We start from the raw sequence: 26,825 nt of genomic DNA, 5'->3' as shown, positions 1-26,825 counted from the left end.
TTTTAAAAGGCTCATTTAAGTGAGACCTACTGCCTATTAAAGTTTACTACAATACTGAGATGTTTACTAAATTACTAAAGATTTTTAAAGATTAGCTTCTTTTATTGTATTTTTCCCCAAAACTATAAAATTGCCTTTTCATAGTACATTATACTAGAGATTAACAAAGTTTGAAAATAGTTCCTTTGAGATAACTAATCTAGAATGTCATGTCATGTCAAAATCTAATTTACCCATTTAAAATCTTCATCCAATAAATTCTAAATGCCCATCAATGCAGAACCTGTCACTTCCAAAAAAGAAATTACCCCCACTCCCAAATCAGGAAACGTTAAAAAAAAGAACGACTAACACTATCCGTTCACAAATGCTATTTACTACAAGCTGATATTCGAATTCTTAACAAACAAGTTTAAAACTCATTTTTATCGACAATTCTATAATTAACCTGGAACTTAAACCTAGTTCATGACATAATCATAAGTGCCACTAAAAATGTTAGCTTCACATTCAACATCTGAATAAATATTATCTATATGTATGGTCAAGAAATAAGTTTCAGATAACAATATTCAACCCCTTCATTCCACGAATAGCTGATATTCTTTATTCAATTTATTTTCTTCTATTAAAAGAAGCGGAATACTAAAATATTTCAGGTAACAACTATGCTTAACACACCCAGAAAGTTTACTGAGAACAGAAGCAAATGGTTGTTCCATATCTAGATTTCCTCCTATGAAAAATAAAGATTATCTCTTAGTCCTATTATTCACTCTTTCAGAGGATTACTTAGTAGGATTACTAAAATAAGCATACGTGGACTCCAGTTCTTTAAAAGATACTATAGAAAAAATCTTCAGCTTCTCAACTCAAAATTTAAAAATGCTGTTTTAAAGGTATTTACTACCACCATAAGGATCTACTACCATATGGATCTTTAGTTACGTTCTCAACTGTGTGAAATAACCACTTCTTAAAAAAACAGCTAAATTTAAGACGTATAATCATAAAAGCTTGTAGAGATACTCAGGAGAAAATATCTTCACATTGACATTATTTTAACTCTATAATCTCACACAAAAACTTACAAGCATCAGCTAGAAAATGATCTCACATAAAAACTTAAAAGCAACAACTAGAAAATGATAGTTCCTTATAGAATTTTCCCATTCTGAATTAAAAACTTAAAAGGGTGCAAGCAATTTTCAGATTTTCCAAATGTTCCATCAAGGTCAAACACTCCTGTGATTTATTAACGTATTCATGTGAAAATATGCCCAAGATGTTTACAAGGTAGCAACCAACCATACCAACACAGTAAAAAATGTCCTAACGATGTCATCAATAGATGGCAGGAACAGTTCACTATTAGTAATTTCAAAGAAGCATCATTTGTAAAGGGAGCTGCTTAATTTTTGCCATCAATCACACAAAAGCACTGATTCCTGTGGTCAGAACTTTCAAATGAACAACCTGACTCATTTCCTATTAAAGAACAGGGTTAGGTTAACTATTCCTTATTTAAAATTCTCTCACTTATTAATTTTATAATGGTTTTACAAATAATTTATCAACGGTTTCCATTTTAAAGTGTTACAAAATTTTCATTTTAATGTTAATTTACATCACTACAGCTTCTTATATTTTATAACTTGTACTTCATTTAAAGGTTTGATTTTTAAAAATGATTATAATATCCGAGGAAATATTCAATTTTTCATATAGGGCTTTAAAACCTTATACTTTAATCCGTGCTCTTCAGTACCATAATCTCATGTCAGTATGGCATACTTTTGAGTGACTTAAGTTTTTGTTAAAAATAAACTACTAATTAATTTAAATAGTAAACCCCTTAGGAAATGAAGTCCCAGCTCTATTAATTTCAGTTTTATATAAAGCAATATGTGCCTCATCACACAATAGGAAAGATAAAAACATTTATAAAATGCAGTGCCAGGAAGGCAAAAAAACAAGCATTAATATTTTTAAGTGCTTTAAAACTTGCTCTTAATCCATTTTACAGACCTGGATTCAATATCTAGCCCACATCTTGATCCTAAGGATAATGGTAAAAGTGTGTTGCGGAGTGCCTTCAGCTGCTAAGATAGAAAACCTCATGTTAATCAGTAGAAGGGATTCCTACTCAGACTTGAATATTTTTCTTCTTCCTAGATTTAGAAATTTTTCCTAGTGCCTTTCAAGTGGACATTAAATATCTTCAGATTAAAGCAATACAAGAAACTGATTAAGTAAACCCATACTATGGTATGGAAAGTTATTCCATTTACCTGATAATTTTGACTCGATTTGACTTATGATACTACCTCAGCTAACTCTCTTCTCTACTTAAAAGCAAAATTAGTGGCTTTCCTCAAGGTGCCATTCTGCACCCTTAAGATTTTCCCCTCCACTCACTTTATGGTCTATTCTCTTGGCTTCCACAAACATTTGTACAACTCTTTGATTTGGTATATACGTACTGAGATTTTTGGAGCCCAAATACCTTGATTCGAATCCTGGTTCTACTATAAAATAGCTGTGTGACCTTGGACAACTTACGTAGCATCTCTGTGTTTGTTTCCTCATACATAAAAAGGTAATAAAAATAATACCTATTTCATCAAGGCTGTAAAGATTTAAAAAATTAATCCACATAAAACACTTAGAATGCTGTCTGGCACATGGTAAGCACCTCAGTCACCATCTACTTTTATGTAATCTGATCCTCTCAACCAATGAGGAAATAAAGTTTAGAGAAAAAAAGACTGAACCAGAGACATATCAATAAAGAGCTTATAAACCTTTCACTTGCATGGTACTCCCTATTTCATAAATCAACTTTAACGTCCCATCTGTTTCTAAACAAAGTTGAATTCAAATTTAAACTTTGTTAATGAACTAGAAGTCAGCTTTAAAAGATCAGATTTAAAGACTGGTAGTAACCTAGATAAATAAGATTGAAAAAGAGAAGGGGATTCTAGTGAAAGGGGACAAATTAAGCCTCTTCCTTCCTCATTCTCTATTGCCTATCTACCTTTAAATTACCTTCTCATCTTTCAGAACACAGTCCTTACCTCTCCATTTCCTCTGCCATAACATTACCAGAGATCCTCAGTCCTCTTGCCCTACAGCTGGCCTCCTTGCATCCACGCTCACAGCTTCCAATACAAGCCTCCTAAACATCACTCATTATTTTACACTCTCCTGCTCAAAAACATACTACTCTCTACTATTTACCACATGAGGTCCACACTATGCTTTTCAATGCCTTTCATATATCAGTTGCATCCTATTTCTCGAAACCTATTTTCTTCCATATGCCAACACCTTATTAGAATGGTCATTTTGGGCCGGCCCCGTGGCTTAGTGGTTAAGTACGCGCGCTCCGCTGCTGGCAGCCTGGGTTCGGATCCCAGGTGCGCACCGACGCACCACTTCTCCGGCCATGCTGAGGCCATGTCCCACATGCAGCAACCAGAAGGATGTGCAGCTATGACGTACAACTATCTACTGGGGCTTTGGGGGAAAAAATAAATAAAATTAAAAAAAAAAAAAAAAAAAAGAATGGTCATTTTAAGAGCTGTTACAGAGACTGCTTAGTACTTGTGCAAATATAATTATTAGCTGGAATGGGTCTCTCCTCTGTTCATTTAATACTAGTAATTCTCTTCAGGCCCAGCACACCCCCCTAGCCCTTGTATCATGCGTTATAAAAACCACAGTGTATACAAACACCCAAGTTCAGAAACACAATATTAACAAGACCTTAGATATCTTCTACCAACAATTTCCAATGCACTCCTCCTCCTTCTGCAGTCCCTTGTTTTTAAATTTTACCACTTAACACACATATATAACCTTACTTAAAAAGTGTGCTAATTTGGCATTTCTGAGTTTTCTACAAATAGGCTTTATGTCTATGTATTGCTCTTATTTGCTTTTAAAAACTGATTTATACATGAGGTAAACCTACATTTTCACTGCACTATAGATACAATTACGGCACATAGACATCTATTTTGCAGATGATAAACATTTAGGCTGTTTCCAGTTTCTTGCCATTACCAAGAATGCTGCTCTGAGTATTTCTTGGTGTCTCCTGATGCTTAAAGCAAAACTCTCTCCTCCATGGTGCTTTTCCAGAATACCATAACCCACAGAAGGATACACAGTTAAGCATTAAAATCGTTCTGTTGTTTCACATCTTCTCACAGCAAAAATGTTTTAAGTACAAATGTTTGTATTTCTTTGACATTATTGTTCCTTTCCCAACTACTGCATGAGTCAGGTTTAAAGTCAAACACTTGACTTTAAATTGTCACATATGGTATAGTTTCTTCCCTTATGAGTTACTATACCAAAGGGAGATGTTTAACATGCAAGTAATTCCCACAAAGGGGGAAAAACCCATGCAAATCACCTTGAAAGATCAGAAAATTATGTATCTTCATTAGCAACCTGTGATACTGCAAATCAAAGATCCCATTTAGACCCTAAAAATCAACTGATTACTTTCTGTAAGTGCTGCATTTACAACCTGCCAACTACAACATCTACCAAAGACATCCAACACCCGCCCCCTCCCCCCCCAACCTGCCTCGCTCTTTTTATCCATCAGCAAATCCAACGGCAGTACCTGGGAAGAACTACCTCAGCACCCTGCACCGTCTGTGTTTTCCTAATCTGTTTCTGCCTTAAAATAGGTACCAGCAATCACAGGCTATTGGGACTCTAGGTCAAAGAGAATGTCGAGATATGTCATTTTTAAAACTTTCCAGAAAAAAGCAAATATTTTATATCAATCAGCCTTTAAACTCTGGAATAGCTTTTTACATTGTTTTTTAAACTAAATTTCTTTAATTAAAAACATTTTAAATTAAAATCTAAAAACAAAAAAAAAATGTTAACCTAAATTGTCATTACTACTTCATGTAAATTTTAATTTCAGAGTCTTGAGCCTTATTTATATACAACATTAAGGCTCGATATAGAACTGGAAAATCATACAGAAGCCAGATCACATCTACTCACATCTGCCACAGTAATAAATTATATACAGATCAGGAAAGATAGCATACATAGTACTTTATCATATATCTTCCACTGAATTACAAGTTTATATTTAAGCTTATAATAGAAATGAGCTGCAGTAAGTCAAAGGCTAAAGTACAGAATTTTAAAAAATCCCTTATAAAAATCTTCTAAAGGCTACATATCTACAATTCTCTCAATCCATTGGCTTTTCTCTCTGCTCTACTTTCATCTGCTACACTTTTCTACATATAAACCTTTTAATCAAGAATTTCAAGAACCCTTGATCCTAATGATCCAATCAGAAGGCCCATTACACAGCTAACTATAAACTGCAGCACTTTACTTCCTGGACAGTGTTAACCTTGGAATAACTATGTACATAAAAAATTGCAAACAATCTTCCTCAAGCAAGAAGAGGAAGATTGGCAACAGATGTCAGCTCAGGGCCAATATCTTCCTCACAAAAAAAAAAAAAATTACAAAACTATACTGTCTACAACCCTTCCAACCCCCCACCAAGGACCTTAGTATTCTCCATCCCAAATACTGCCAGTCAAGTAGCACACTTAGAACATGTTGCCACAAGTGCGGGGTAGTTTTAATGCAATTCTAACTAAAAGACGTCTAGAGAAAAAAAGTACTTTTAACTAAAAGATGTGCTAAGAACATCTAACAAACTATTACCCAATTCTTTGGTTTTGACCCTTCTTAAAATAATTAATGGCTGCAGTTCATACTGTAACCTAATTAGCATTAGTCCCAATAGCGACAAATTTAATATTTTTACATAACATTGTCTTCAGATTCCTATGTTTGTTTACACATAATAACCAGGGTTATCTTACACAAGAAGCTCTACTTTTTGTCACTTGTGAATACTCTGCAACTTCAGATTTCAAGCTGCCTCACTTCTATCTCAATCTCCCTCAAAAATACATGAGATCCTAAAAACAATAAAACATGTGATTCCGGTCTTTTAAGCAGTTCCAGCATTTACAAAAAATGTTTCACCACTCCCTCTCCCCTACCAATTATAAAAGTAAAGGTAGTTTCTTGTGGAAATTTCAGAACAAGAGGGAGGCAATACAAAATCACCCATAATGCCAACATCCAGAGCTAACTTTTTTGGGTGTATCTCCATTTTTATGCTTATTTACACGTTCCTTTAAAAAACAACAAAAAGTGATCCAATTCGGTATCAGCAGTTTTATTACATTTTTCTTTCCAATTAATATACTACATTCCATTATCATTTTCCCATCCTTACTCCCCTCTTAAAACAGCTGTAAACAGCTGTATAGATTTCCATTTGATAGCCACACTATAATTAGCAGATCTCCAAATGTTGAATCTTGAGATTTTTAATGCTTAATAACCAAGATTAACATCTATGTAGTACACAAATATTTGACACACTACTCCCTTAGGAAGTCTATCCTGTACGTATAGTCTTTCCATTTTTAAGCCTTATTATAACATGAAAAGTCTGAATCAAGCACCCAATGAAGATGCAAGCGTTCTAGAACACAATGGAAGCACTGCCAATGGTTAACTATATAACCACCACCTCCTTGGGCTTTAACCTTCTCCTGTATAAAATTAGGGATTTGAACTACATTTTATTTCTAAAATTATGTAAGACACTTTCCTTCCATCCTTCGGCTGTTAAAATTTGTATACTTATCATTAACTGACTCGTAATAGTATTTAGCGTTTACACTTCCCTAAAAGCATTAGTGAAATTAGTACGTTTAGAGACTCCTTTAACATACAGTGTTCACATCAAGGGTGGTTAAATGCTTCCGAATTAGTTCAGAATGCTACAGAAAAGCAACTCTTCGTACACAGAGCTGAGAAGGGAAATATGTAAAGATAATAAAGTGAAAACTTCCTCTCTGGATAAAGTATACCAATGCTATAAGCATATAATGTTAAAGGCAAAGGAAGAAATGTTAAGTTTAAAGCACTTCAACAACATAAATATCTTCCGCTAAAGACCTCTTGTCCAAATCTTACATAACCAACCAGAAGACTCTTCATGTAGTACTTCAATTGTATTTAATTTCAAGTTTGCAAAAATATTCTAGTTAAGTGGAAAAGGCATACATAGCGCGTTTTTGCAACAAAAATCTGTTTTCCTCGTCTTCTTGATTTCTAACAATACTACTGTTGAAAAATTATGTCGATAGGTTGTGTAGACGTCTGAGCCACCGAGTTTTTAAAACAAAATTTTATTTTGTTTTATGACAACAGCCCCAAACAATTTTTGCCCGCCGAGTACAACTGTTTAAATTTACCGGGGAAGAAAGTGTTTCATCGACTATTTAAAAATCTTAAGCTCTGTTCAGGAAGCAGAACGCAGCATCAATACAAAATCCCATGACTATGACCTGGGAAATCAACGACTCTCATGTTATCCCAGCGGTCTTGAAAGCCTAAAATTTCGGAATCGCCATAACCGTTCTAGAAATATCTGGCTGGAAAACTGTAACTGATCCAATAGGAACACTCCACAGAATACGGCTACGGAGCAAGATAAACACTAAGGAGACATTCCTCCACGGTAAATAGGAAAAGTCCCTGTAGGACACAGAACATGGCAAAGGATTGGCAATGAAAAGAACAACGATGCGGCGACTACACCGCGGTATTCCAAACCCTTTGTCTGGAAACCGGAAGGTCCCACACCACAGTATCCTCTCCAGAGGAACCTTCACTGACAATATTTTAATAAAGAAAAAAGGAAAGTGAGATGACTTTCTAAACAAGAACAAATCTCCTGCCTCGCAGCGCACTGCAAAAAGCTTTATCCACGACGTAACAGGAAAAAAAAGCGTTAACGTTTCATTTTTCGGCCATTTTTACGCGATGGGGGTGGAGAGGATTGTTTCTGAGGTCCGGCTAAAATCGCGCGCGCATGTGTGTGGGCGGGGGACGGGGGAGTCTTAGGGGGCGCTATGAAGCAATGGGCGAGAGCAGAGCGAAGGTCGCGACGCCAAGAAAGAAATGCTGCTCAAACGGCTAAGCTTTTCCGAGTCTGCGAAATCCTCCATTTTGGGACACGTTTTCAGGTGCGAAAGGGGAAAAAAGCAAACACTTATCTGGGGCTGGCGCTACTCAAGGACTTCGCTATCTTAACTATCCTTCCCAAACGGCAGGCCCCCTATGGACAGTCGGTCCCTCAGGCCTCGAGTGCTCCTCCCTTCTCCTCAGCGCTGCAGCCCGCGTGTAACGGGCTCGTCGTCCCGCCCCCGCCCACAGCAAACCTAGGACGCAGTTAGCTCGGCCGATCGCCTGCCCTCGACGCCCCCCGACTCTCCCGCCGCATCCCCGGCCCTTGGCTGACCGCATGTCTCCCTCCGGGCCTGCTCACCTCCGCCGCCCGAAGAGGCTGCTTGCGCCGCCACTGCGCTCCTAACATGGCGGCCGCCGATCAGGCGGCTCACATACGCAGCGCGGAGGGAGGCAGAGCGGGAGAGCGGGAGCGAGCAAGAAAGGCGCGCCGCCGGCTCCCTGCAGCCCGTTGCCGTCGCTGCCTCCTCCCGGCGGACGCGGAGAGCCCCCGGCCACCCCACCCCAATTCTTACCCGCTTCACGCCTACCTTAAGAAAAGGGAGAGGGAAAAGGAGAGGTACCTCTCTCCTAGCGAGCGGGACGCGGAGACTCCCACAATCCCCCGCAGCAACGGCGCTTGTAAGAGGTGGCAGCGGCGGCTTCAGCCCAAGAACAAACCCACTCTCGCGAGAGAGCTCGCCCCCACCCCTTCTTGGGTCCCGTTTCTGCGCGCGCCAGGCCCCTCCCCCTACTCAGCGCGCGCACATCGCTCGCGCCCTCCGCTGCCTTGGTTGTTCGCTATTCCTGGAGCCCGCCTGTGGCGGGAAATGGAGAGAGAGGCACAGGCTACGAGTTCTAGTCCCATTCCCCAAAAAGGCTTTTTCCCACCCCCTAAATTGCATGGGGCAAAATTTAAATAGGGTATGCCTTAGAAGCGAGTCAAGGGAGTCCCCGGTTTAGACCCGATTGTTATCCTCTCTGGTTATTCCCTGCTTATTTGCCGAGTGGTAGGAAGCGCCAGGAAAAGGAAACCAATATCATTTTGACTGTTTTTTAATCCCGGGAATTCCGTGCAGGAAGGTCATCGAGGCGGAAGATTGCGAACTCATCCCATAGAAACGACCGCCGCCGCCATTTGGTGAATTTGACTGTAAAACACTCAAGACTGATACAGGTTCCCGATGAGCAAAGGAATAGTACGTGTGAAAACCTTGAGGTAGACTTTGAGAAACGGCATAGATAAAGCTGGAGGAAAAGGCCATTTCCCCGGGGGTTTCGAATTCAAATACGGAGGGAAAGGCAGTCACCTGAAGCCTGAGGTAAATTAGTGAATACAAGTACTGATTGATAGCACTCAAGTTTTTAAAATCTTCAGATTCTCATCTTTGAAAAATCATTCTTGGTCCACTGTGAAGACAATGATGGGGGCAAAGATGGAGACCAGTGACCAGTGGAAAAAATCTCAGAGATCAGTGAGGACAAAAAGAAGCAAGTCTTGTTAATCGGATTGGATATGGAAGATGAAGACAAGGGTCATGGACAAATGACAACTCTATATAGTTAGCAGTGCTATTGAGCACTGGAAGAGGATCGGCAGGGAAAATAAGGCAAGTTGTTTGGCATCAATTTTAAATGATGTTATTTATGGGTCTTGAGCTCAGGGGAAGAGTGTGGGTTAGTGATAAATTTGAAATGATATAAGTGAAACTGGGAGTAGAAAGATGAGTTGGAGATAGTACTGTGAAGAGAGGCCTTAGGACCAAGCCTTGAGAAACTAATCAGGTAGAGCTGAATTGCAAAGAACCAAGCAAGTACCAACGTAGGAGGAAAAAAGCAAAAAAAAAAGATATGGAAGTAGGAGACAGAAATTGTGCTGCCTTGACAGCCAAAATACTTAAAGGACAAAATGACCAACAGGGTCAAATGCTATCAAGAGGTCAAGACTAGGACTAAAAATATCTACAGAAGATTAAGTAACATGGACATCATTGTTAACATTGAGTTGCTTCCAGTAACATGGGAGAGGAAGTCACACTGGAGGTGCTGAGTGTATGGAAAGCAGGAAGATGGAAACCACTAAATGCAGAAAAAGTTGGGCTATGAAGAGAATGGAAGAGTAAGCAAGATTGAGGAAGGTTGTTTTACTATGGGAGAATTCTGAGCCCAATTAAAATGTTGGAAGAGTATCTCAGGAAAGGATTGAAAAAACAGGGAAGAGAAGGGATAATTAATGGACACTCCAAAAAGAATGAGATGCAAAAGAGACATGCCTTTACTGTAACAGGAGATACGGAGAGGATGATGCCGAGTTTTCATTAGGCTTGAAGACAGGAATTATAGTCAGGTGACTTCAGTTTTCTGTGACTAAGTCATCTGTTGAGGGCTAGAGCTGCACAAGGGAAAATTTTTCAATAGCCATTGTGAAGACTAGGATTGCAATCCCACATCTTCATGTACATTGTATGATTTTCTATAGTCTTTGAGAAGGTATTTGGTAGAATTCATCAAGGGCTGGAGCGCCCCTGAATAAGTGATGTTTAAGCCTACTATATAGCTAGCTTTGGAATGATATTTTGGGGGATCTTAATTCTTCAGTGAATCTTCCTTCCACTGGAATCCAGATCTGCTTTCTACTGTGAGCCTTTGATTCCAACTAATCTTGGCTAAGACTTCCCTTTATGTTGTCCCCAGCTTTTAGATGAAACAAGAGGCTATGCTCCTCTGGAGAAACGTAAATCCATCTTAGTTCAGATATGCACTTACCCATATTTTTGTATAAGGCTGTAATGCCCTCTGGTGATCATACAGAGAAGAAAAGTCAAACTTTTTCAATTGAGTAATTATTTATTGAGGATGTGCTTAGTGGCTTATCAACAAAAAAACACATTGGAAACCAAAGTTAATACAGGATTTCAGTCATCAAATGCCTGTTGCATGAAGAACACTGTACAAGGGTGGGGACACAATGATGGATAAGACAAATCACTAGGTCTTGAGGATCCTGGTCTAATGAAGGATACTGGACAAGGAGTCTGGCCTCAAGATGGGCCTGGCTGTGAGCAGAGATGGATCAAGAGCTTTATTCACATTTGGGTTATTTGGGAGTGGGTGTGGTGTACACCAGGGATGGTAGAGAATGAGGCTACAAAGCAAGAATTTCTGCTGAGACTTTGAAAGGTCTAAGTGATAAGTTTGGTACGGCTATATTATCTAAGACTTCAAACACCAGGATAGGGTCTGGATTTGAGCTGATAATGAAGACCTTTTACAGTTTCGAGCAGAGAAGACATATTGAGGACATGTTTTGACACCACACAATCACTAAGCAGCTGGTAATGCATTATAATGTCATAATTCTGAGGATATAGTACCATTATTCCTGTTTTACATAAGAGATTAAGAAGCTTGCCTAAGGTCATGTAGCTAAATAGTGACAAAGCCAGGATTTGAACCCAGTTCTATATAAATCCAAATCCAGAGCTTTTGAGCATTATTCTGTACTGCCTTCAGCAGAACTGTGGTCTCAGAATCTTCTGGCAGTCTACCATCTAGTTATTTTTTAACAGATTTAACACTCTGAAACCAGGTCATTTCTATACTTTAGGCTATTTAAAAACAGAAAACTGTTAACCAGTTGCTCTTTTAACAGTGGCATGGAGGAGGGGGGTTTAAAAAGGATTTTTTGAATAAGTAATACATATAATAAAACTCCAAGAACACAAATAGAGTTTTCCCCAACCGCTATTCCCCTACATAAATGCAACCCACTATCAACCATTTTTTGTGTAGTCAATGGATTTTCTATAAATATATAAACATTTTGTATGTCTGTATATACATACATACATACATATACATATGCTTGTGGTGAATTAAAGATGGCCACAAATTCTTTGCCACTCTTCTTATGGAATACTGGAATCAATTTCCCCTCTACCTGCATCTGGAAGGACACTGTAACTGGCTTTGACCAACAGAATGCAGAAGTGACTTTTAAGATCTGCTTTCATCTGCTGGGAACCCAGTTGCCATGCTGTGAGAATCCCAACCAATATGAAAAGGCCACATTAAAAGAACCAAGGAGCTTAAGTCAATAGCCCCAGCTGAGCTCTCAGGTGGCAGCCAGCACCAACTGCCAGCCAAAGTGAAGCCTCCAGATGGCTGTAGTTTCAGCGAAGTCCATGTGGAACACAACCACCCAGCTGAGCCCAATCAACCCAGAGAATTTTAATAGTAGTTGTTTGAACTACTAAGTTTTAAGGTGGTTTGTTATGCAGTGATACACTAAACAAAGCTTTATTTTAAAAAAAGATTATCCAGGGCCGGCCCTGTGGCTTAGCGGTTAAGTGCACGTGATCCGCTGCTGGCGGCTGGGGTTTGGATCCCGGGCACGCACCGACGCACCGCTTCTCCAGCCATGCTGAGGCTGCGTCCCACATACAGCAACTAGAGGGATGTGCAGCTATGACATACAACTATCTACTGGGGCTTTGGGTGAAAAAAATAAATAAATAAAATTATTAAAAAAAAAAACAAAAACAAAAAAGATTATCCATTGTTCCTGTTTTACTTAATTTCTTAAGCTATCTTCCAATGAGGCTGCTCAGTATTCCATTATATGAGTGGTACAAAATTTATTTAACCAATGTTCTTCCAAGGGACAATTTAGGTATTTTCCTACTTTCTGCTATTCAAAGCAGTGATTAAAAAAAGTTCATGTACATATTACTCCATACATGTAAAAGTATTCATATAGTGTAAAATAAGCACCTTGTTTTCTAGAGCTATGTTGTCTGCTGTCCAATAGCCTTAAGCTACACTCCTTTTCTCAATCTTACTATCTACATTTAGCTAGTGGACAGCCTGGAGAACATTTTTGTCATTGTAGAAATTTTTATGACACAGTGTTGTTCTAGAGCAGGGATTAGGCAAAATTTCTGTAGAGGGCCAAATGATATTTTAGGCTTGTGGGCAATATAGGCTGTCAGATATACTCTGCAATTGTAGTGCAAAAGCAGCCACAATAGGTAAATAAATGAGCATGACTATGTTCTAACAAATATGAATGGCTTAGTCAGAGTATATGCATTTTTTTTGGTGAGGAAGACTAGCCCTGAGCTAACATCTGATGCCAGTCCTCCTCTTTTTTTGAGGAAGACTGGCCCTAGGCTAACATCCGTGCCCATCTTCCTCTACTTTACATGGGATGCCGCCACAGCATGGCTTGACAAGCGGTGTGTTGGTGTGTGCCTGGGATCTGAACCTGTGAACACTGGGCCGCCAAAGCGGAGTGCACGCACTTAACCACTGTGCCGGCCCCAGAGTATATGCATTTTAAGTTACTAGATTCCCTTCCTTAAAGATTATACCAGTTTACTCTGAACAAATGAGTACCTGTTCCCCCATTCCTTTGATAACTGTGTCAAAATCTATTTGAAAATCTTATTGCTGGAAAATAGAATCTCAACTATGGATTTTATTTGCATTAATTTGGGTTAAGCATCATTTAACTGTTCATATCTTTTGCCCATTTATCTATTCATTTGTTGAGCTTTTACTTTTTGATTTATAGGAATTATATTAAAGAAAAATTAACCCTTGGCAAACATCTTTTACCAGTTTTGGGTTTTTTTTGTTCATGCTATTTTTCTTTTTTTTTTTTTTTTTATAATTTTATTTATTTATTTTTCCCCCAAAGCCCCAGTAGATAGTTGCATGTCATAGTTGCACATCCTTCTAGTTGCTGTATGTGGGACACGGCCTCAGCATGGCCGGACAAGTGGTGCGTCGGTGCGCGCCCGGGGATCCGAACCTGGGCCGCCAGCAGCGGAGCGCGCGCACTTAACCACTAAGCCACGGGGCCGGCCCTGTTCATGGTATTTTTCTATCCAGAACTTTTTAATCTAGTCACATCATTCATTCCTTTTAAGTATTCTTCATTTTGTTTTTAACTTTAAAGGCAAAGCCACTACACAATTATATAAAGAAAACTGTCTGTTTTCTTCTTGTACTTTTAAAATTTAAGTTGTGTTTTACGGCCTATTTCTGGATTTCCTTACCTGTTGCATTCATTGAGTAATCTATTCAGGTGCCAGTACCACCCCGTTTTATTCTTTTGTAATGTTTTAACATCTGGTGGGGCTAGTTTTCCTTTATGACTCTAATTTTGCACATTATACCTATTCTTATTTTTCCATGAGTGTTCGAATTAGCTTGTCTCATTCCAAAAATAATCCTGTTATTCTTATACTTGTCTCTAATTATTCCTAGCTTTATCTTCCTTCTAGTTTATCTTCAAACTGATTAGTAGCTACTTCAATGAACTATTTTCAGTTGACACTCATAGCATTTTCAAGTAAACTTATTATATGTAAATGATTTTTACCTCTTTCCCCACTTATACATTTATTTTTCTTCTCTTACCTAATTGCCTTTGCTAGTATTTTTCAACAAAGCTTTCTCTTTTTTAATAGGAACACTTCTAGGATTTCCCTATTAAGCATCACACAGGCTTTTGGAATAAGATACATTTTATCAGGTTAGGAATCTTGACTCACAGCAATATTAGCAAAGGTCATTTTAGCATGTAGGGAGAGTATGTAATTTTTATTGAGATCCATAAATTGCAAATATTCTTGATGTATTCTTAAAATAATCTAGGAATGACTTTTCTGTTGTATTACTATATAATGGTTCGTTTATAATGTGTACCTACTCAAGTCTTTATGCCCCTAATTTAGCAGGTGTTTACCACTATATATATACGAAGCTAAAAAGGGAACCCAACTTCACTTCCATCCTAATCCCTTGAGGAATTTTTAAATGCCTTGAAATCTTCTGACCCTCATTGAACCCATAGTTTAGTAGGGTAAGCACTGAAGAATTTTAATAAAATGTGATAAACCCTATCATAGGGCAAGACTAGGGGTGGGGATGTGACCCACTAAGGCCTTCCAGAAGGGACATTTTAAAAAATCTAAGAGGGGCTGGCCCCATGGCATAGCAGTTAAGTACACATGCTCCGCTGCTGGTGGTGGGGGTTTGGATCCCGGGCGCGCACCGATGCACTGCTTGTCAGGCCATGCTGTGGCGGCATCCCATATAAAGTAGAGGAAGATGGGCATGGATGTTAGCTCAGAGCTGATCTTCCTCACAAAAAAAAAAAAAAAAAGACTCATGGGTGTTATGAGAGGAAGAATGATGTAGATAGGGACTCTTTTTTTGTTTTTTTTGTGAGATCAGCCCTGTGCTACCATCTGTCAATCCTTTTTTTTTTTTTTTGCCGAGGAAGGCTGGCCCTGGGCTAACATCCATGCCCATCTTCCTCCACTTTATATGGGACGCCACCACAGCGTGGCTTGCCAAGCAGTGCATCGGTGCACGCCTGAGATCCGAACCAGCGAACCCCAGGCTGCCACAGCGGAGCGCACACACTTAACTGCTTGCGCCACCCGGCCGGCCCCATAGGGACTCTTTTTAAAGCAAGGTTAAAAGGTATGTCTGTATATGTTTTAAGAGATAAAGGAAGCTTCCTCAAGCTATAGCAAGAGCGGCCAAGATGCTGATGGTATTTGGCATTTGTAATAGATGTAAGAGACTAGAAGTAAAAAGACAGGCATTTCAGTAGTCCCTGAAAGATGTTAGTCTGAATCAGGTTGATGACTGAAGACAAGTAGATATTTGTGATTATTAGTTGGAAAGACTTGGTGGCACTATATATGAAAGCCTGAAACCAACCACTAGCTTTGGAGTCAGATTTATTGAACACCATAGTAGTTCCTGGATCCACTAACTGTGTGACCTTGGGCAAATACAGATTTTACCTTGTAGAGCTGTTGAGAGGATTAGGAGATGTGTAGAATGAATTTAGTAGTTCTTGCACATGGTCAATGTGCAGTAAATGTCAATATTCTACAGTGCCACACGTCCTGCAGTATATTTACATGAATATCCTAAAATGACAAAACCACGGATTCAAAGATTATTCATTTTTATAAAGCCCCAGAGAAAACATGTTTTATGTTTTAAGTTTTATCCTGGTACTTATTTGTCAGTGCAATGACTGCTAGTAAAAGAGGTTCTGCAAGTTATAATTTATATACAAAGATGTTAAACTAATTTTCTTAACTATAGACACTCACAGATTACCAAAAAAAGTAACAAAAGCCCACACACATATTTTAGTCAACATGTCTCAAATTTGAACAAATTCTCTGCAAATCCACTATTTTCATTTAACACTTTTCCAAGCTAAATTTAGTGTCAAATAGTTGTGCGCTATGTTATATTTTTAGGGTGCACTAGCAAATGTTTAGGAAATCTGACACTTGTTTCCATGATTTTTCTGTTTCAAAATTTTAAAAAAAGAAACCGTAATCCTCACTTACTGGGGTATTATTGAAAAGCAGGATATGCCTATGGCTTAACTCTATTTTGGGTACATTATGACACATGGATATTAATATTTACCAGCTGAGACTCTTTAGTCAGCTGTCAGTAGAACTGAGCCTTCTTGGGAATGAGGTAAATCTTTAGAAGCTGGCGAATACCACCTTTTCAAAGGACTCTTCTTACATGGCATCTGTCTAGCTCTGTGGTAAAACAGTCCAATGACACATATAATGGGTGCAGAATCAGGGAAGGTGGCTTCTCGGCAGAAGTGTTATCTGAGCTGAGATCTCAAAGTAGACAAAGTAGAGAAGATGGAACTAGAAAGGGAAACAGCATGTGCAGAGACCTAGTAGCAATAGGCTTATCAAGGACTGAAAGAAACCAGTGTGGCAAAGATGAGGTAAGAGAGCTAAAGGCTAAACTGTGCATGTTAAGTGAGCAGGGACTGTGTCTTATTCATCACTTATCACCAGTGTCTAGTAGAGCTCAGTTAATAAGTCTTAAGCCCATAAAAAGGGTATACATTAAATGACCAGTTTTTTGACAAGAGTAATTACCACAGGTTATTGCCTCTTCCTCTAACTCAGCCCTGGAGATATTACACAAATAAGAGGTAAGGTAGAGATCTGAGAAATAAAATATGAAGAGTCCCTTGGAAGAACAGATCATGATTGGGTCTCACTATACAAGGTCAAGAAATGGAAGTCCAGTGTAGAAAAGGGTAGAGTGCGATGGGAGTAGGGGTAATATTGACTGGGACGAAGCTTTTCTATTCTGCCTTTGCCCCCTGCTGTTCACTGCCTCATGTCCAACCCACTGGCTGGAGTGGTCAGCATAATGCAACCTTACTTATTAGCCCCTCTAGTTTTCTAGAGAATTACAACTCATGGGAAGAAGAAATTCTACCATCTGCCACCCTGGTGAAGCCCTGATTCTAACTCAGAGCCTCTGTGCCTTGAGGTCATCTCCACTCCCCTTCAACTCCTTAGGACACTAGGGCCTGGGCTTGGCTCCTCCCTTCTACCAGCAGCTGATACAAAATTCCCATCCTCTCCTGTGAGCTCATAGGGTAAAAATAATCAGTCATCTGGGGACTACAGCATCCACTATCAAAGACAACAGGGTCAACCACTATTCTAGATGAAAGAGAATAAACACAGACCATAGAATAAAAAGTGATTATTAAAAGTGGAATGTTTATAGAATATAGGGGGCTATGAACTAAGGATCCTGATTAATGTACATATATATTTCATTGCTCTATCAGCTGACAGGGCCTAGAAGCAACAACATCTCATTACTAAGAGCACATCTAGTGCCCAGATCTTGGTTCCTTAATATCATTCTACAATAAAGGAACCAGGGCGCCTTGGATAAATGGTTGACACTGGGACAGGAAAGATACAAGATGAGCCTGGACCATCTTATAGTGCCATAAAGTGAGAAGTGCTTAAAAACAACAACCTGCAATGATGGGGGCATATCAAAGGGACGCAAGAGCCGAGTGAAAGAGCTCCCAAAGGCCAAAGCTGGAACACGTTTTTTTTTTTTTGGTGAGGAAGATTAGCCCCGAGCTAACGTCTGTTGCCAACCCTCCTCTTTTTGCTGAGGAAGACTGATTGGCCCTGGACTAATATCCGTGCCCATCTTCCTCTACTTTATATGTGGGACACCTACAACAGCATAGCTTTTTAAGTGGTGTGCAGGTCCGTGCCTGGGATCCAAACCCGCGAACCCCAGGCCGCTGAAGTGGAGCACGCAACTTAACCACTATACCACCGGGCCAGCCCCAGAGCTGGAACACTTTTAACAAAATAAAGTATTGGGGCTGGCCTGGTGGCGTAGTGGCTAAGTGCTTGCATTCTGCTTCGGCGGCCCAGGGTTCACAGGTTCAGATCCCGGGTGCGCACGGACGCATCGCTTGTCAAGCCATGCTATGGCAGCATCGCATATAAAGTAGAGGAAGATGGGCATGATGTTAGCTCAAGGCCAACCTTCCTCAGCAAAAGAGGAGGATTGGCAACAGATGTTAGCTCAGGGCTAATCTTCCTCACAAAAATAAATAAATAAATAACAAAACTAAAGTATTATTGGATTTTTTCCCCAAAGTATAATATCCACAAGTAGATAGTGCTATAAATAAATTGACTAAATGGGGGAGAAGAGATCAATTTATTTCTGAAGAATTCCAAGTAACTTACATAGAAATTCCACCCGAGGAGAACACAACTCCCCTCTCCTTAAGTATAGGCTTCACATAGTGACTTTATTCCAAAGACTATAGTGTTGCGTGAGTAACTTTACAGTGCAGAAACCTGGCAAATAAGACCTCAGCCAGGTGATCAAGGTTAACATCAATAGTATTAAGTCATGTTGATAGTATATACTCTTGATATGTGATGAGAATGGCACTTTACCTCTGTGTTCTTCCTCTCAAAATCCCTTAAAGCCCAGCCTAATCATGAGAAAAACTCAATCCTAATTGAGGGATTTTTGGACAAAACACCTGACTCAAAACTCAAGGTCATGGGCCCGCCCTGTGGCTTAGCGGTTAAGTGAGCGCACTCCACTGCTGGCGGCCAGGGTTCGGATCTCGGGCGTGCACTGACGCACCGCTTCTCCGGCCATGCTGAGGCCGCGTCCCACATACAGCAACTGGAAGGATGTGCAACTATGACCTACAACTATCTACTGGAGCTTTGGGGGGAAATAAATAAATAAATAAAAATTGTTAAAAAAAAAAACTCAAGGTCATAAAAAACAAGGAAAGTCTAAGAAGCTGTTACAGCCAAGAGGAGTCTAAGGAGACATGATGACCAAATGTAATATCCTCAATGGGATCCTGGAACAAAGAACATTAAGTAAAAACTAAGGAAATCTGAATAAAGTATGGACTTTACTTAATAATGTATTGATATTAGCCCATTAATTGTGACAAACATACTATGCTAATAGGACCAAAGTAACAGAGGATCCGCTCCTTTGAACTAGGACTTAGGACACTAAATAGACAAATATATGACTCAACAAGTTGGCTCATTAAAAGTGTTCCTAAATAGCAGTAAAGAGAAAGATATTGCTAAACAGACATTCTAAGTATTACAGTTGATTTGTTCAGTGAAATTGTTTTCCAAGACAATATTGACAGGGCCATTACCTGGAGCTGTTCATAAAGCCCTAATTAAGCAACAAGATTCACAGGAGTCATGGTCACTCTTTTAAGTTCTCAATTACTTGCTCTTACCCGGTTGTTTTCCTTTGTGTGAATTCCTAGGCACTGAGCCACCTTTTTATGTGCCTTTGGTGCCTGCAGAATTTATTCCTCTGGGGTTTTATTTTCCTGATTAAAATTTGAGACATGATCCAAAATTTAAATGCAACAGCCCCTTGACTGTAGTTTCTTTCAACCCTGAAAGAAGGGAAGTAAATTATTTACAGCGCCAGGGATAGAACTCAATATGTGTGACCCCCACCCCACTCACCCTGCTTTAGTTTTTCCTCTTAATATGGTACAGGACTGGGGCATGAAACTTGAGCAGAGCAATGAAGAGGGGGCACTTGTGTTCCTTAACCTTAACTGCTACCTATGGCAGGAGGTAGCAGTTTGGATATTTACACACCAGCAACCCTCCCAGTCCAATTTCAGTTTCCATTGCAGCACGGGAAACGGATGAGAAAGGGAAGGAATGAATAAAAAGCTACTTTGAAATGTTTTACTTCATCTTCTTAGACTCAACAGGAAATAAAAAAAATCAAATCAGCAGGGAGTAGTCACTGACTAATTAACTTCACTTATCAAGTACAAAATCCCATTAAATTATTTTAATATGCATTAACAAGCCATTGAAAACTCTTGGGATATTGATTACAGGCACAAACACCAAATGAATTATACCTTTTCAAGTAGCAACGCAGGGGCCCCTCTCTGCACCGGTACCCTTACCATGGTCAGGAAGGCAATCTGTATGCTTAGAGGAACTCGAGATCCCAGATTTTAAACCCTGGCAACTCATGATATATAAAATTTTCCTCTTTCCTTAGGGGCCATTTCTATTTCACTACTTGGGACTGAGGATCAGACTCTGTTGGAAATTGAAGACTGCTGTTCTTTCTTGGGACATCTTTCTTAGGTATATGCTAAAAGTTGAAAGAATCACTATGATAAAAGTAACTCACGCGAAAGGTAGACATAACAAACTCCAAACACAAGAAATAAGGACTATTCTACTACTGGATAATTTACTAGTGTCACCTTAGTCCTCTAAAAGATGAAGAGTTTAAGGCTGTATAGTAAAGGCTTGCTGTAAGGCAAAGATATTGATAACATGGAATTTTTCAGTGAGACATGTTGGTACTGGCCTTGAGCCTGACACTAAAGAGCTGTCAACTCTCAAGGCCTGAATTTCATTCTCTAGAACAGGGGTTGGTAAACTATAGCCAACCCACATAGAATGGTTGGGGGAAAAATTTTGTTGTGACACTGAAAATTTTATGAAATTCCTATTTCAGTGTCCATAAATAAAGTTTTATTGGAACACAGTAATGCTCATTTGTTGCCATATTGTCTACAGCTGCTTTTCATACAACTGCAGAGTTGAGTGGTTGCAACAGAGACTATATGGTGCACAAGCCTAAAATATTATCTGGCCCTTTACAGGAAGTTTGCCAACTTCTGCTCTAGAACACCAGTGTATAATAAAATTTTCTGCATTGGTGGAAATGTTCTCCGAGCTGTCCATTATGATAGTCTCTAGATACAGTCACATGTTGCTTAACAATGGGGATACGTTCTGAGAAATGTGTCGTTAGGTGATTTTGTCATTGTGTGATCATAGACTGTACTCACACAAACTTAGATGTTATAGCCTACTACACACCTAGCCTATACGATACTACTCTTATGGGACTACCATCGTATATGCAGTCTGCCGTTGAATGAAACGTATTATGTGGTGCATGACTGTACTGAGATGGAGAAACTGATTTTATTTAATTTTTGTCAATTTAAATAGCCACATGTGGGCCAGCCCAGTGGCATAGTGGTTAAGTTCGCACACTCCGCTTCAGTGGCCTGGGGTTCGCTGGTGAGGATCCCAGGTGTGGACATATGTACCACTCATCAAGCCATGCTGTGGCAGCATCCCATATACAAAATAGAGGAAGATGGGCACAGATGTTAGCTCAGAGACAATCTTCCTCAAGCAAAAGGAGGAAGATTGGCAACAGATGTTAGCTCAGGGTCAATCTTCCTTACCAAATAAATAAATAAATAAATAGCCACATGTATTGCACAGCAGAGCTCTAGAAAATGAGGGCTTAGTTTAAGTCTTGGAGTTTAGATTAAGCATTCTTCTCTAAAATTCTGATACTCTCCATTATTTTTTAGTATTTTAAGTTTTTCTACCTGTAAAGAAAACCTCACTTCTCCTCCTATGTTTTTCCTTTACTCTCACACTACTATGACACCCTTAACACTTCTAACCCAGATGTGTAGGGGTTTTCCCCACATCAAGCAACTCTGTCACCAGCGGGGTGTCCTACAATTCAACTCAATTCTGACACTATCTACACCCGGAGCTCCCACAAGTTAAGGGCAGTCCCACAAGACTGCCCCTCCCCCACTTCAGATGCCAATCACAAGTCCAGCTTTTTACCTGTGCTTCTGACCAATCAGCTATAAATCGGAGGTTCCCACAACCCCTTCCTCGAGTTCGATTAATTTGCTATAGTGGCTCACAGAACTCAGGAAAAGTTTACTGTTTACCAGTTTATTATAAAAGGATATGATAAAGGATACAGATGAACATCTAGATGGAAAAGATGCATAGGGCAAGGAATGTGGGAAGGGGTGTCAAGCTTCCATGCCCTCTCTGGGTGTACCACTCTCCCAGTGCCCCCAAACGTTCACCAACCTAGAAGTTCTCTGAACCCCATACTATTGGGATCTTTATGGAGGCTTCATCACAAAGGCATGAGCAATTATTAACTCCATTTCCAGCCCCTCTCTCCCTTCTGAAGAATGGGGGGTGGAGCTGAAAATTCCAACCATCTACATTGCTTGGTCTTGCTGGTGACCAACCTCATTAGAACAAGACATCCCTATCACTTAGGAAATCACAAGGGTTTTAGGAGCTCTATGCCAGGAATGGGAGCAAAGACCAACATATATTTTCTATTATCTCACACTACCCATCTGAGCTAATGCAAGTTAATTAGAACCTACATGACAAAAGGACTACTTACATTACTTATCTTGGTGTCACACAGGGCTGTCAGATATCTGAGGTCCTGATGGAGGCAGGTTTCTCACACAGGTGAAGGCATCTAGGATTCAAAGAGTAAAGGAATGATAGGCTGTCCCTAAGACAGGGTCCTTTTCTAACAGAAATAAATTGTTTGCACCCAGACTAGGACCAACTCCACAGGAGGAGTTATTCCACTCTCAGAGGTGCAAAACGCTGCCCAAAGGTACTCAGCCATAACACCAAAACAGTGCTGGAGCCAGACCTCAATAAAGGCAGCGTTTACTCTTCCACCAGTGTAACACCATCCGAGGCATCACACTAGCCTGGATAGCTGACAACTGCTGGATGATTCCTGAAACAGCTTTATTTCAGACACTCAGGCACTCCACATAGAAGACATGGATATAGGTATCCCCATGAATTGAATATTGACTGCAAAACAGAGACCTGGAGGCACTGATTGCAGACTCTGCTGCCAAATCCTTTAAACAAGTAAGAAACAGGAATCCCTTTCCCATACCTTCAGTCATTTTATCCAACATTCAGGGAGCTCCTGCGATGTGCCAGGCACTGTGATTGGGATCTAGCAGTGAACAAGCCAAGATATACTCTCCTTTCCCTTATGAAATTTACAATCTCCCCATAAATCCCTCAGATGGAATGATACAGATAATCTCAAAGATTTTAGGTGCCTTCAGAGCATAACGACCAAAATCCCACTCAGCCTTTCACTGACTAGAGGCTGAATTTCTTGGGGGCAAATATACATGATTTTGCCTCCCAACTGTTTTCTGATAGACACCAACTAGCAAACAGGCCTGGCACACAGGAGGTAGTCAATGTTGGAATGCATAGGGACATTTACCTGAGAACTCCATACACAGACTATCCATCTGCCACTAACTGCCTCTCTTCAGGAGGGCCAAAGATGCCCTACTTTCAAGTCATCCTAAAAAGAAAAAGATTTCAGTGTTCACCCCAGACTAAAATGGCTGCTTTTCTGCAGAGATAAAAACAGAAGGCTGTCTGCCATTTATGATTTACCATGTTTTTTATACCCTCAGGAATTATTTTATTCCCCATTGTTTGCCTTTTTCCTGCCCATGATTACCATTAAAGCTAACCACCCCCCAAGCCCTCTAGATATCACTAGTCTTAAGACCCTATTTGTAAAAGGCTATTCACAATGAACATCTGAGGTCTTCACACAAAGCACTCAACGTTTAGCTAAGAGAGTCCTTTTAAGGGAAAGCCAATTGATAGAACAAAACTAGCTTTGATAAATAACTCCCCTGCCTTCCAACATCCTCACCAGTTCCCCCTGAGGAAACCAGGATGTCACTTTTCACAGAAGCAGCAACTAAGTCAGCCCTATTGGACAATCTCCAGCATCACCTCGAGTGATAAGTGTTTGCCTAGAACTGAGAAGCATCTCTTCTCAGAAAACTAGCATTCCAAAACAAAATCACTACGAAGGGGACTCAATATTTACTGCTCTAAAGGGGCAACAACTCTCCACTCCTGAAAATGAAGAAACCCGCACAAATATACTGTCAGCCTAAAGCAGAAATTAGTATGGTTGTAGCTAGGCCTACTGTCTAGAGCCCCTCAATAAATTGGTATTTTTATATTTTATTAAAGAGCTAAAGAAGAATGCCCATAATTTTAAAGCAAATTCACACCAATATTTCCCTGATAAGGCATTTCTGCAGATAACTACAGCTGTGAAATCCCTGTACAAAGGGAACATGAAGACTAGCTTTGTATGGTGCGGGGAGTGGGAGCCACACACTTTGACTTCAATGAAAATAGCAAAATTCCCATTGACCTCCTCCCTGCATAAGGCCCCTTTTGAGCACTGGGTAGACACTCAAAAAATAAAAGCCTAACTTTCCCCCTCTGCTTACAGCCCTCCATGGCTTGATTACCTTTGTTCTGTTTCCCAGGTATGATTCAAGTAACTTCATACTAGCCAAACCTGTTGAACCAGAATCACTCAGAAAGGTCTGGATTTTTAGGTTTCTCCCTGCAAAGTTGTGCTCTTGCAGATTTAACCTTAATGGACAAACAACTATGCTGGCATCCTGGTACAGTAAACAACAGAGTTGGCATGAACCAGGCCCAGAATGCCAACCAGCTATCCGCTGCTGTTCTCCCAGCAGTGTAACACTTGCCTAGGTACAAGGCAACCTAGGCAGCTGCCTACAGCTGGGGCCAAAGGTAGGCTAATGGAGTTGCACTCACCTGGGGTTGCATTTGCCCAAAGTCCACAGCTGGCCCCTCTGCAATCAAAGTACCCCAGGATAGAGTCAGCCAACAGTTAGTGAACACTTGTGTGGAGTTCAAGCCCCCTGCCCTCAAAAACCCATAACTTAGTAAAGCCTGAGCCACAGAAATAGCAGACAACAAATAGCTTTCCCTCAGTTAGCTTCATTTTCACGTTGTTACTTATGTAACACAGCAGTTCAACAGAAGCAAATCAATGGCCCAGTCAACAATTATCAGGAAGCTTGGCTCTATCACTTAACAGCCAAGTAACAGTGGACAAGTAACTTAACCTCTCTGTGCCTCAGTCTCCTCATTTGTAAAATGGGAATGTTATTAATAATATTCTGTACACAGGGTGGTGGGGAGGCTTAAATGGAATACAAATTAGGATAATATCTGGTATACAGTGGGCACGCAGTAAATAAACACTTGCTGTTATCAGGAGCTACATTCCAGGCAAGGAGATGATGAGTAGGGGTTAGAAGAGGGCAAGTTACCCTGAGAGAGCAATGGGCAGTGAAAATTGGAAAAGCTGGTTAAAACTAGATTGAGGAGGGCCTCGATTATGAGACCTCTTGAAGAACAATAAAAGCAGAAATTTATTTAGAAAAATAATTGAATGCAATAATGGATGTGAAAGGAACTAGAGACAGGTAGGTAGCCATTCCTGCCAACAACCTCATCTATTGGTTGAAAGTGATTATCAAAATGTTTGCAAGCAAGTTAATAAACATTCCTACGCACTCACCCTTATAATTTACTTTATTTAGATAAGGTTAGGGTATCTAAGATCATACCTTTTCCCAGCCATCCTCCAATTTCACTCCTAACCCCCTCCAAACAATTTAGAGTAAAAGGAAAATAGATGGGGCTCATTGTGCAGGTCTAGAAACGAATCTAAAAATAGCCCGCCCCTTTCAGGGGTTTGCGTTGAAGGGACGGACGGAGCTCCACCCGGACACGTGTTCCTCACAAATCTTCCCAAGTCCCTGTCCCTGGCGCCTGGGGAGCGAGGCTCTCCGAGACCAGCTCTAGGTGACTCTCCAGGGACAAGATGGATGGTAGAAAACAAGGGGCGACTCTAGGGCTACGATCTCCCGGTGTCTCTTCAAGATGCCCTCCAAACCCGAGGTCACGAGGGAGCGAATACCAATTTCGTCCTGTACCTCACAAAAAGCCTCCCCACAGCTGCCTCTCGCCCCGGGCTGCTAAACCTCCAAGGCCTCTCCCTATTTGGCCCCCACTCACCCGCACATGTCCGGAGCTCGGCCGGGGCACTCCAACCCGGGCAGAGGCGGCAAAGGAAAGGGCAGCACTGAGCGGAGGGGAGCCCCGCCCCGGGGCGGCTGCTGGGCGAGGGCCTCAGTGGGCGGGGGGCCTCAGTGGGCGGGGCCTAGAAGCCCCGCCCAGGAAAGGCCGGGTTAGGAAAAGACGAGGGCGGTGGCAGAGGTGAACATACCGCTTATAGGAGCTAGACCCCAGAAGAGAAAGAGTAGGAATCCGAACAAGGGCTACATTTATTCGGCTCCCATCCCATTTGGTACTTACGGATGGAAGGGGTGCTGGGTTTAGAGCTGCTAAAGAGAAAATCTGGTGTGTCCTGGTGGGGCCGGGCTTCCTGCCTGCCCACACCGGGCGCCCCCGAGACGCCAGTTCCTCTGACACGTGTGGCACCTTTCGGTTCCTGCAGGCTCAGCCCACGCTTTTTCCACCTCCCACGCAGATCCTCTTTTTGGCTTTCTCCAGCAGCGCTGTCACTAGACTAATGGATCTCCCACCCACAGGTCACCTTGGTTTTCGGGATCTCTCTAGGAGGTTTTCCGGTAGATT

At 40.6% G+C, this 26,825-nt stretch overlaps 1 protein-coding gene and 1 non-coding gene across 17 annotated transcripts in view; both read right to left on the bottom strand.

Moving 5' to 3' along the window:
- Window positions 1–26,294, bottom strand: part of MATR3 (matrin 3) — a 48,247-nt gene extending 21,953 nt beyond the window's left edge. For 2 of the 16 annotated variants that reach the window (XM_058541494.1, XM_058541400.1), the window contains exons 1-6: window positions 26,244–26,294; window positions 24,972–25,009; window positions 22,726–23,676; window positions 19,727–19,891; window positions 15,915–16,043; window positions 2,029–2,102 (exon numbers count right to left, since the gene is read on the bottom strand). Coding sequence is in view for 1 of the 16 variants with exons in the window: in XM_058541512.1 (XP_058397495.1) it covers window positions 8,411–8,458 (48 nt within the window). In the remaining 15 variants the exon portion in view is untranslated. The other 14 variants (XM_058541409.1, XM_058541504.1, XM_058541519.1 and 11 more) reach the window with 14 other exon arrangements.
- LOC131410562 (small nucleolar RNA SNORA74) lies at window positions 22,874–23,073 on the bottom strand. The gene has a single exon (XR_009221289.1). It is a non-coding gene; the product is annotated as a small nucleolar RNA SNORA74 (small nucleolar RNA).
- Window positions 26,295–26,825: the final 531 nt, after the last annotated feature.

Source organism: Diceros bicornis, chromosome 1 (assembly GCF_020826845.1).
Source record: "Diceros bicornis minor isolate mBicDic1 chromosome 1, mDicBic1.mat.cur, whole genome shotgun sequence".
In the NCBI taxonomy this organism is placed as follows: domain Eukaryota; kingdom Metazoa; phylum Chordata; class Mammalia; order Perissodactyla; family Rhinocerotidae; genus Diceros; species Diceros bicornis.
The sequence above is the reverse complement of the archived record's forward strand: the minus strand, read 5'-3'. Positions and strand labels throughout refer to the sequence as shown.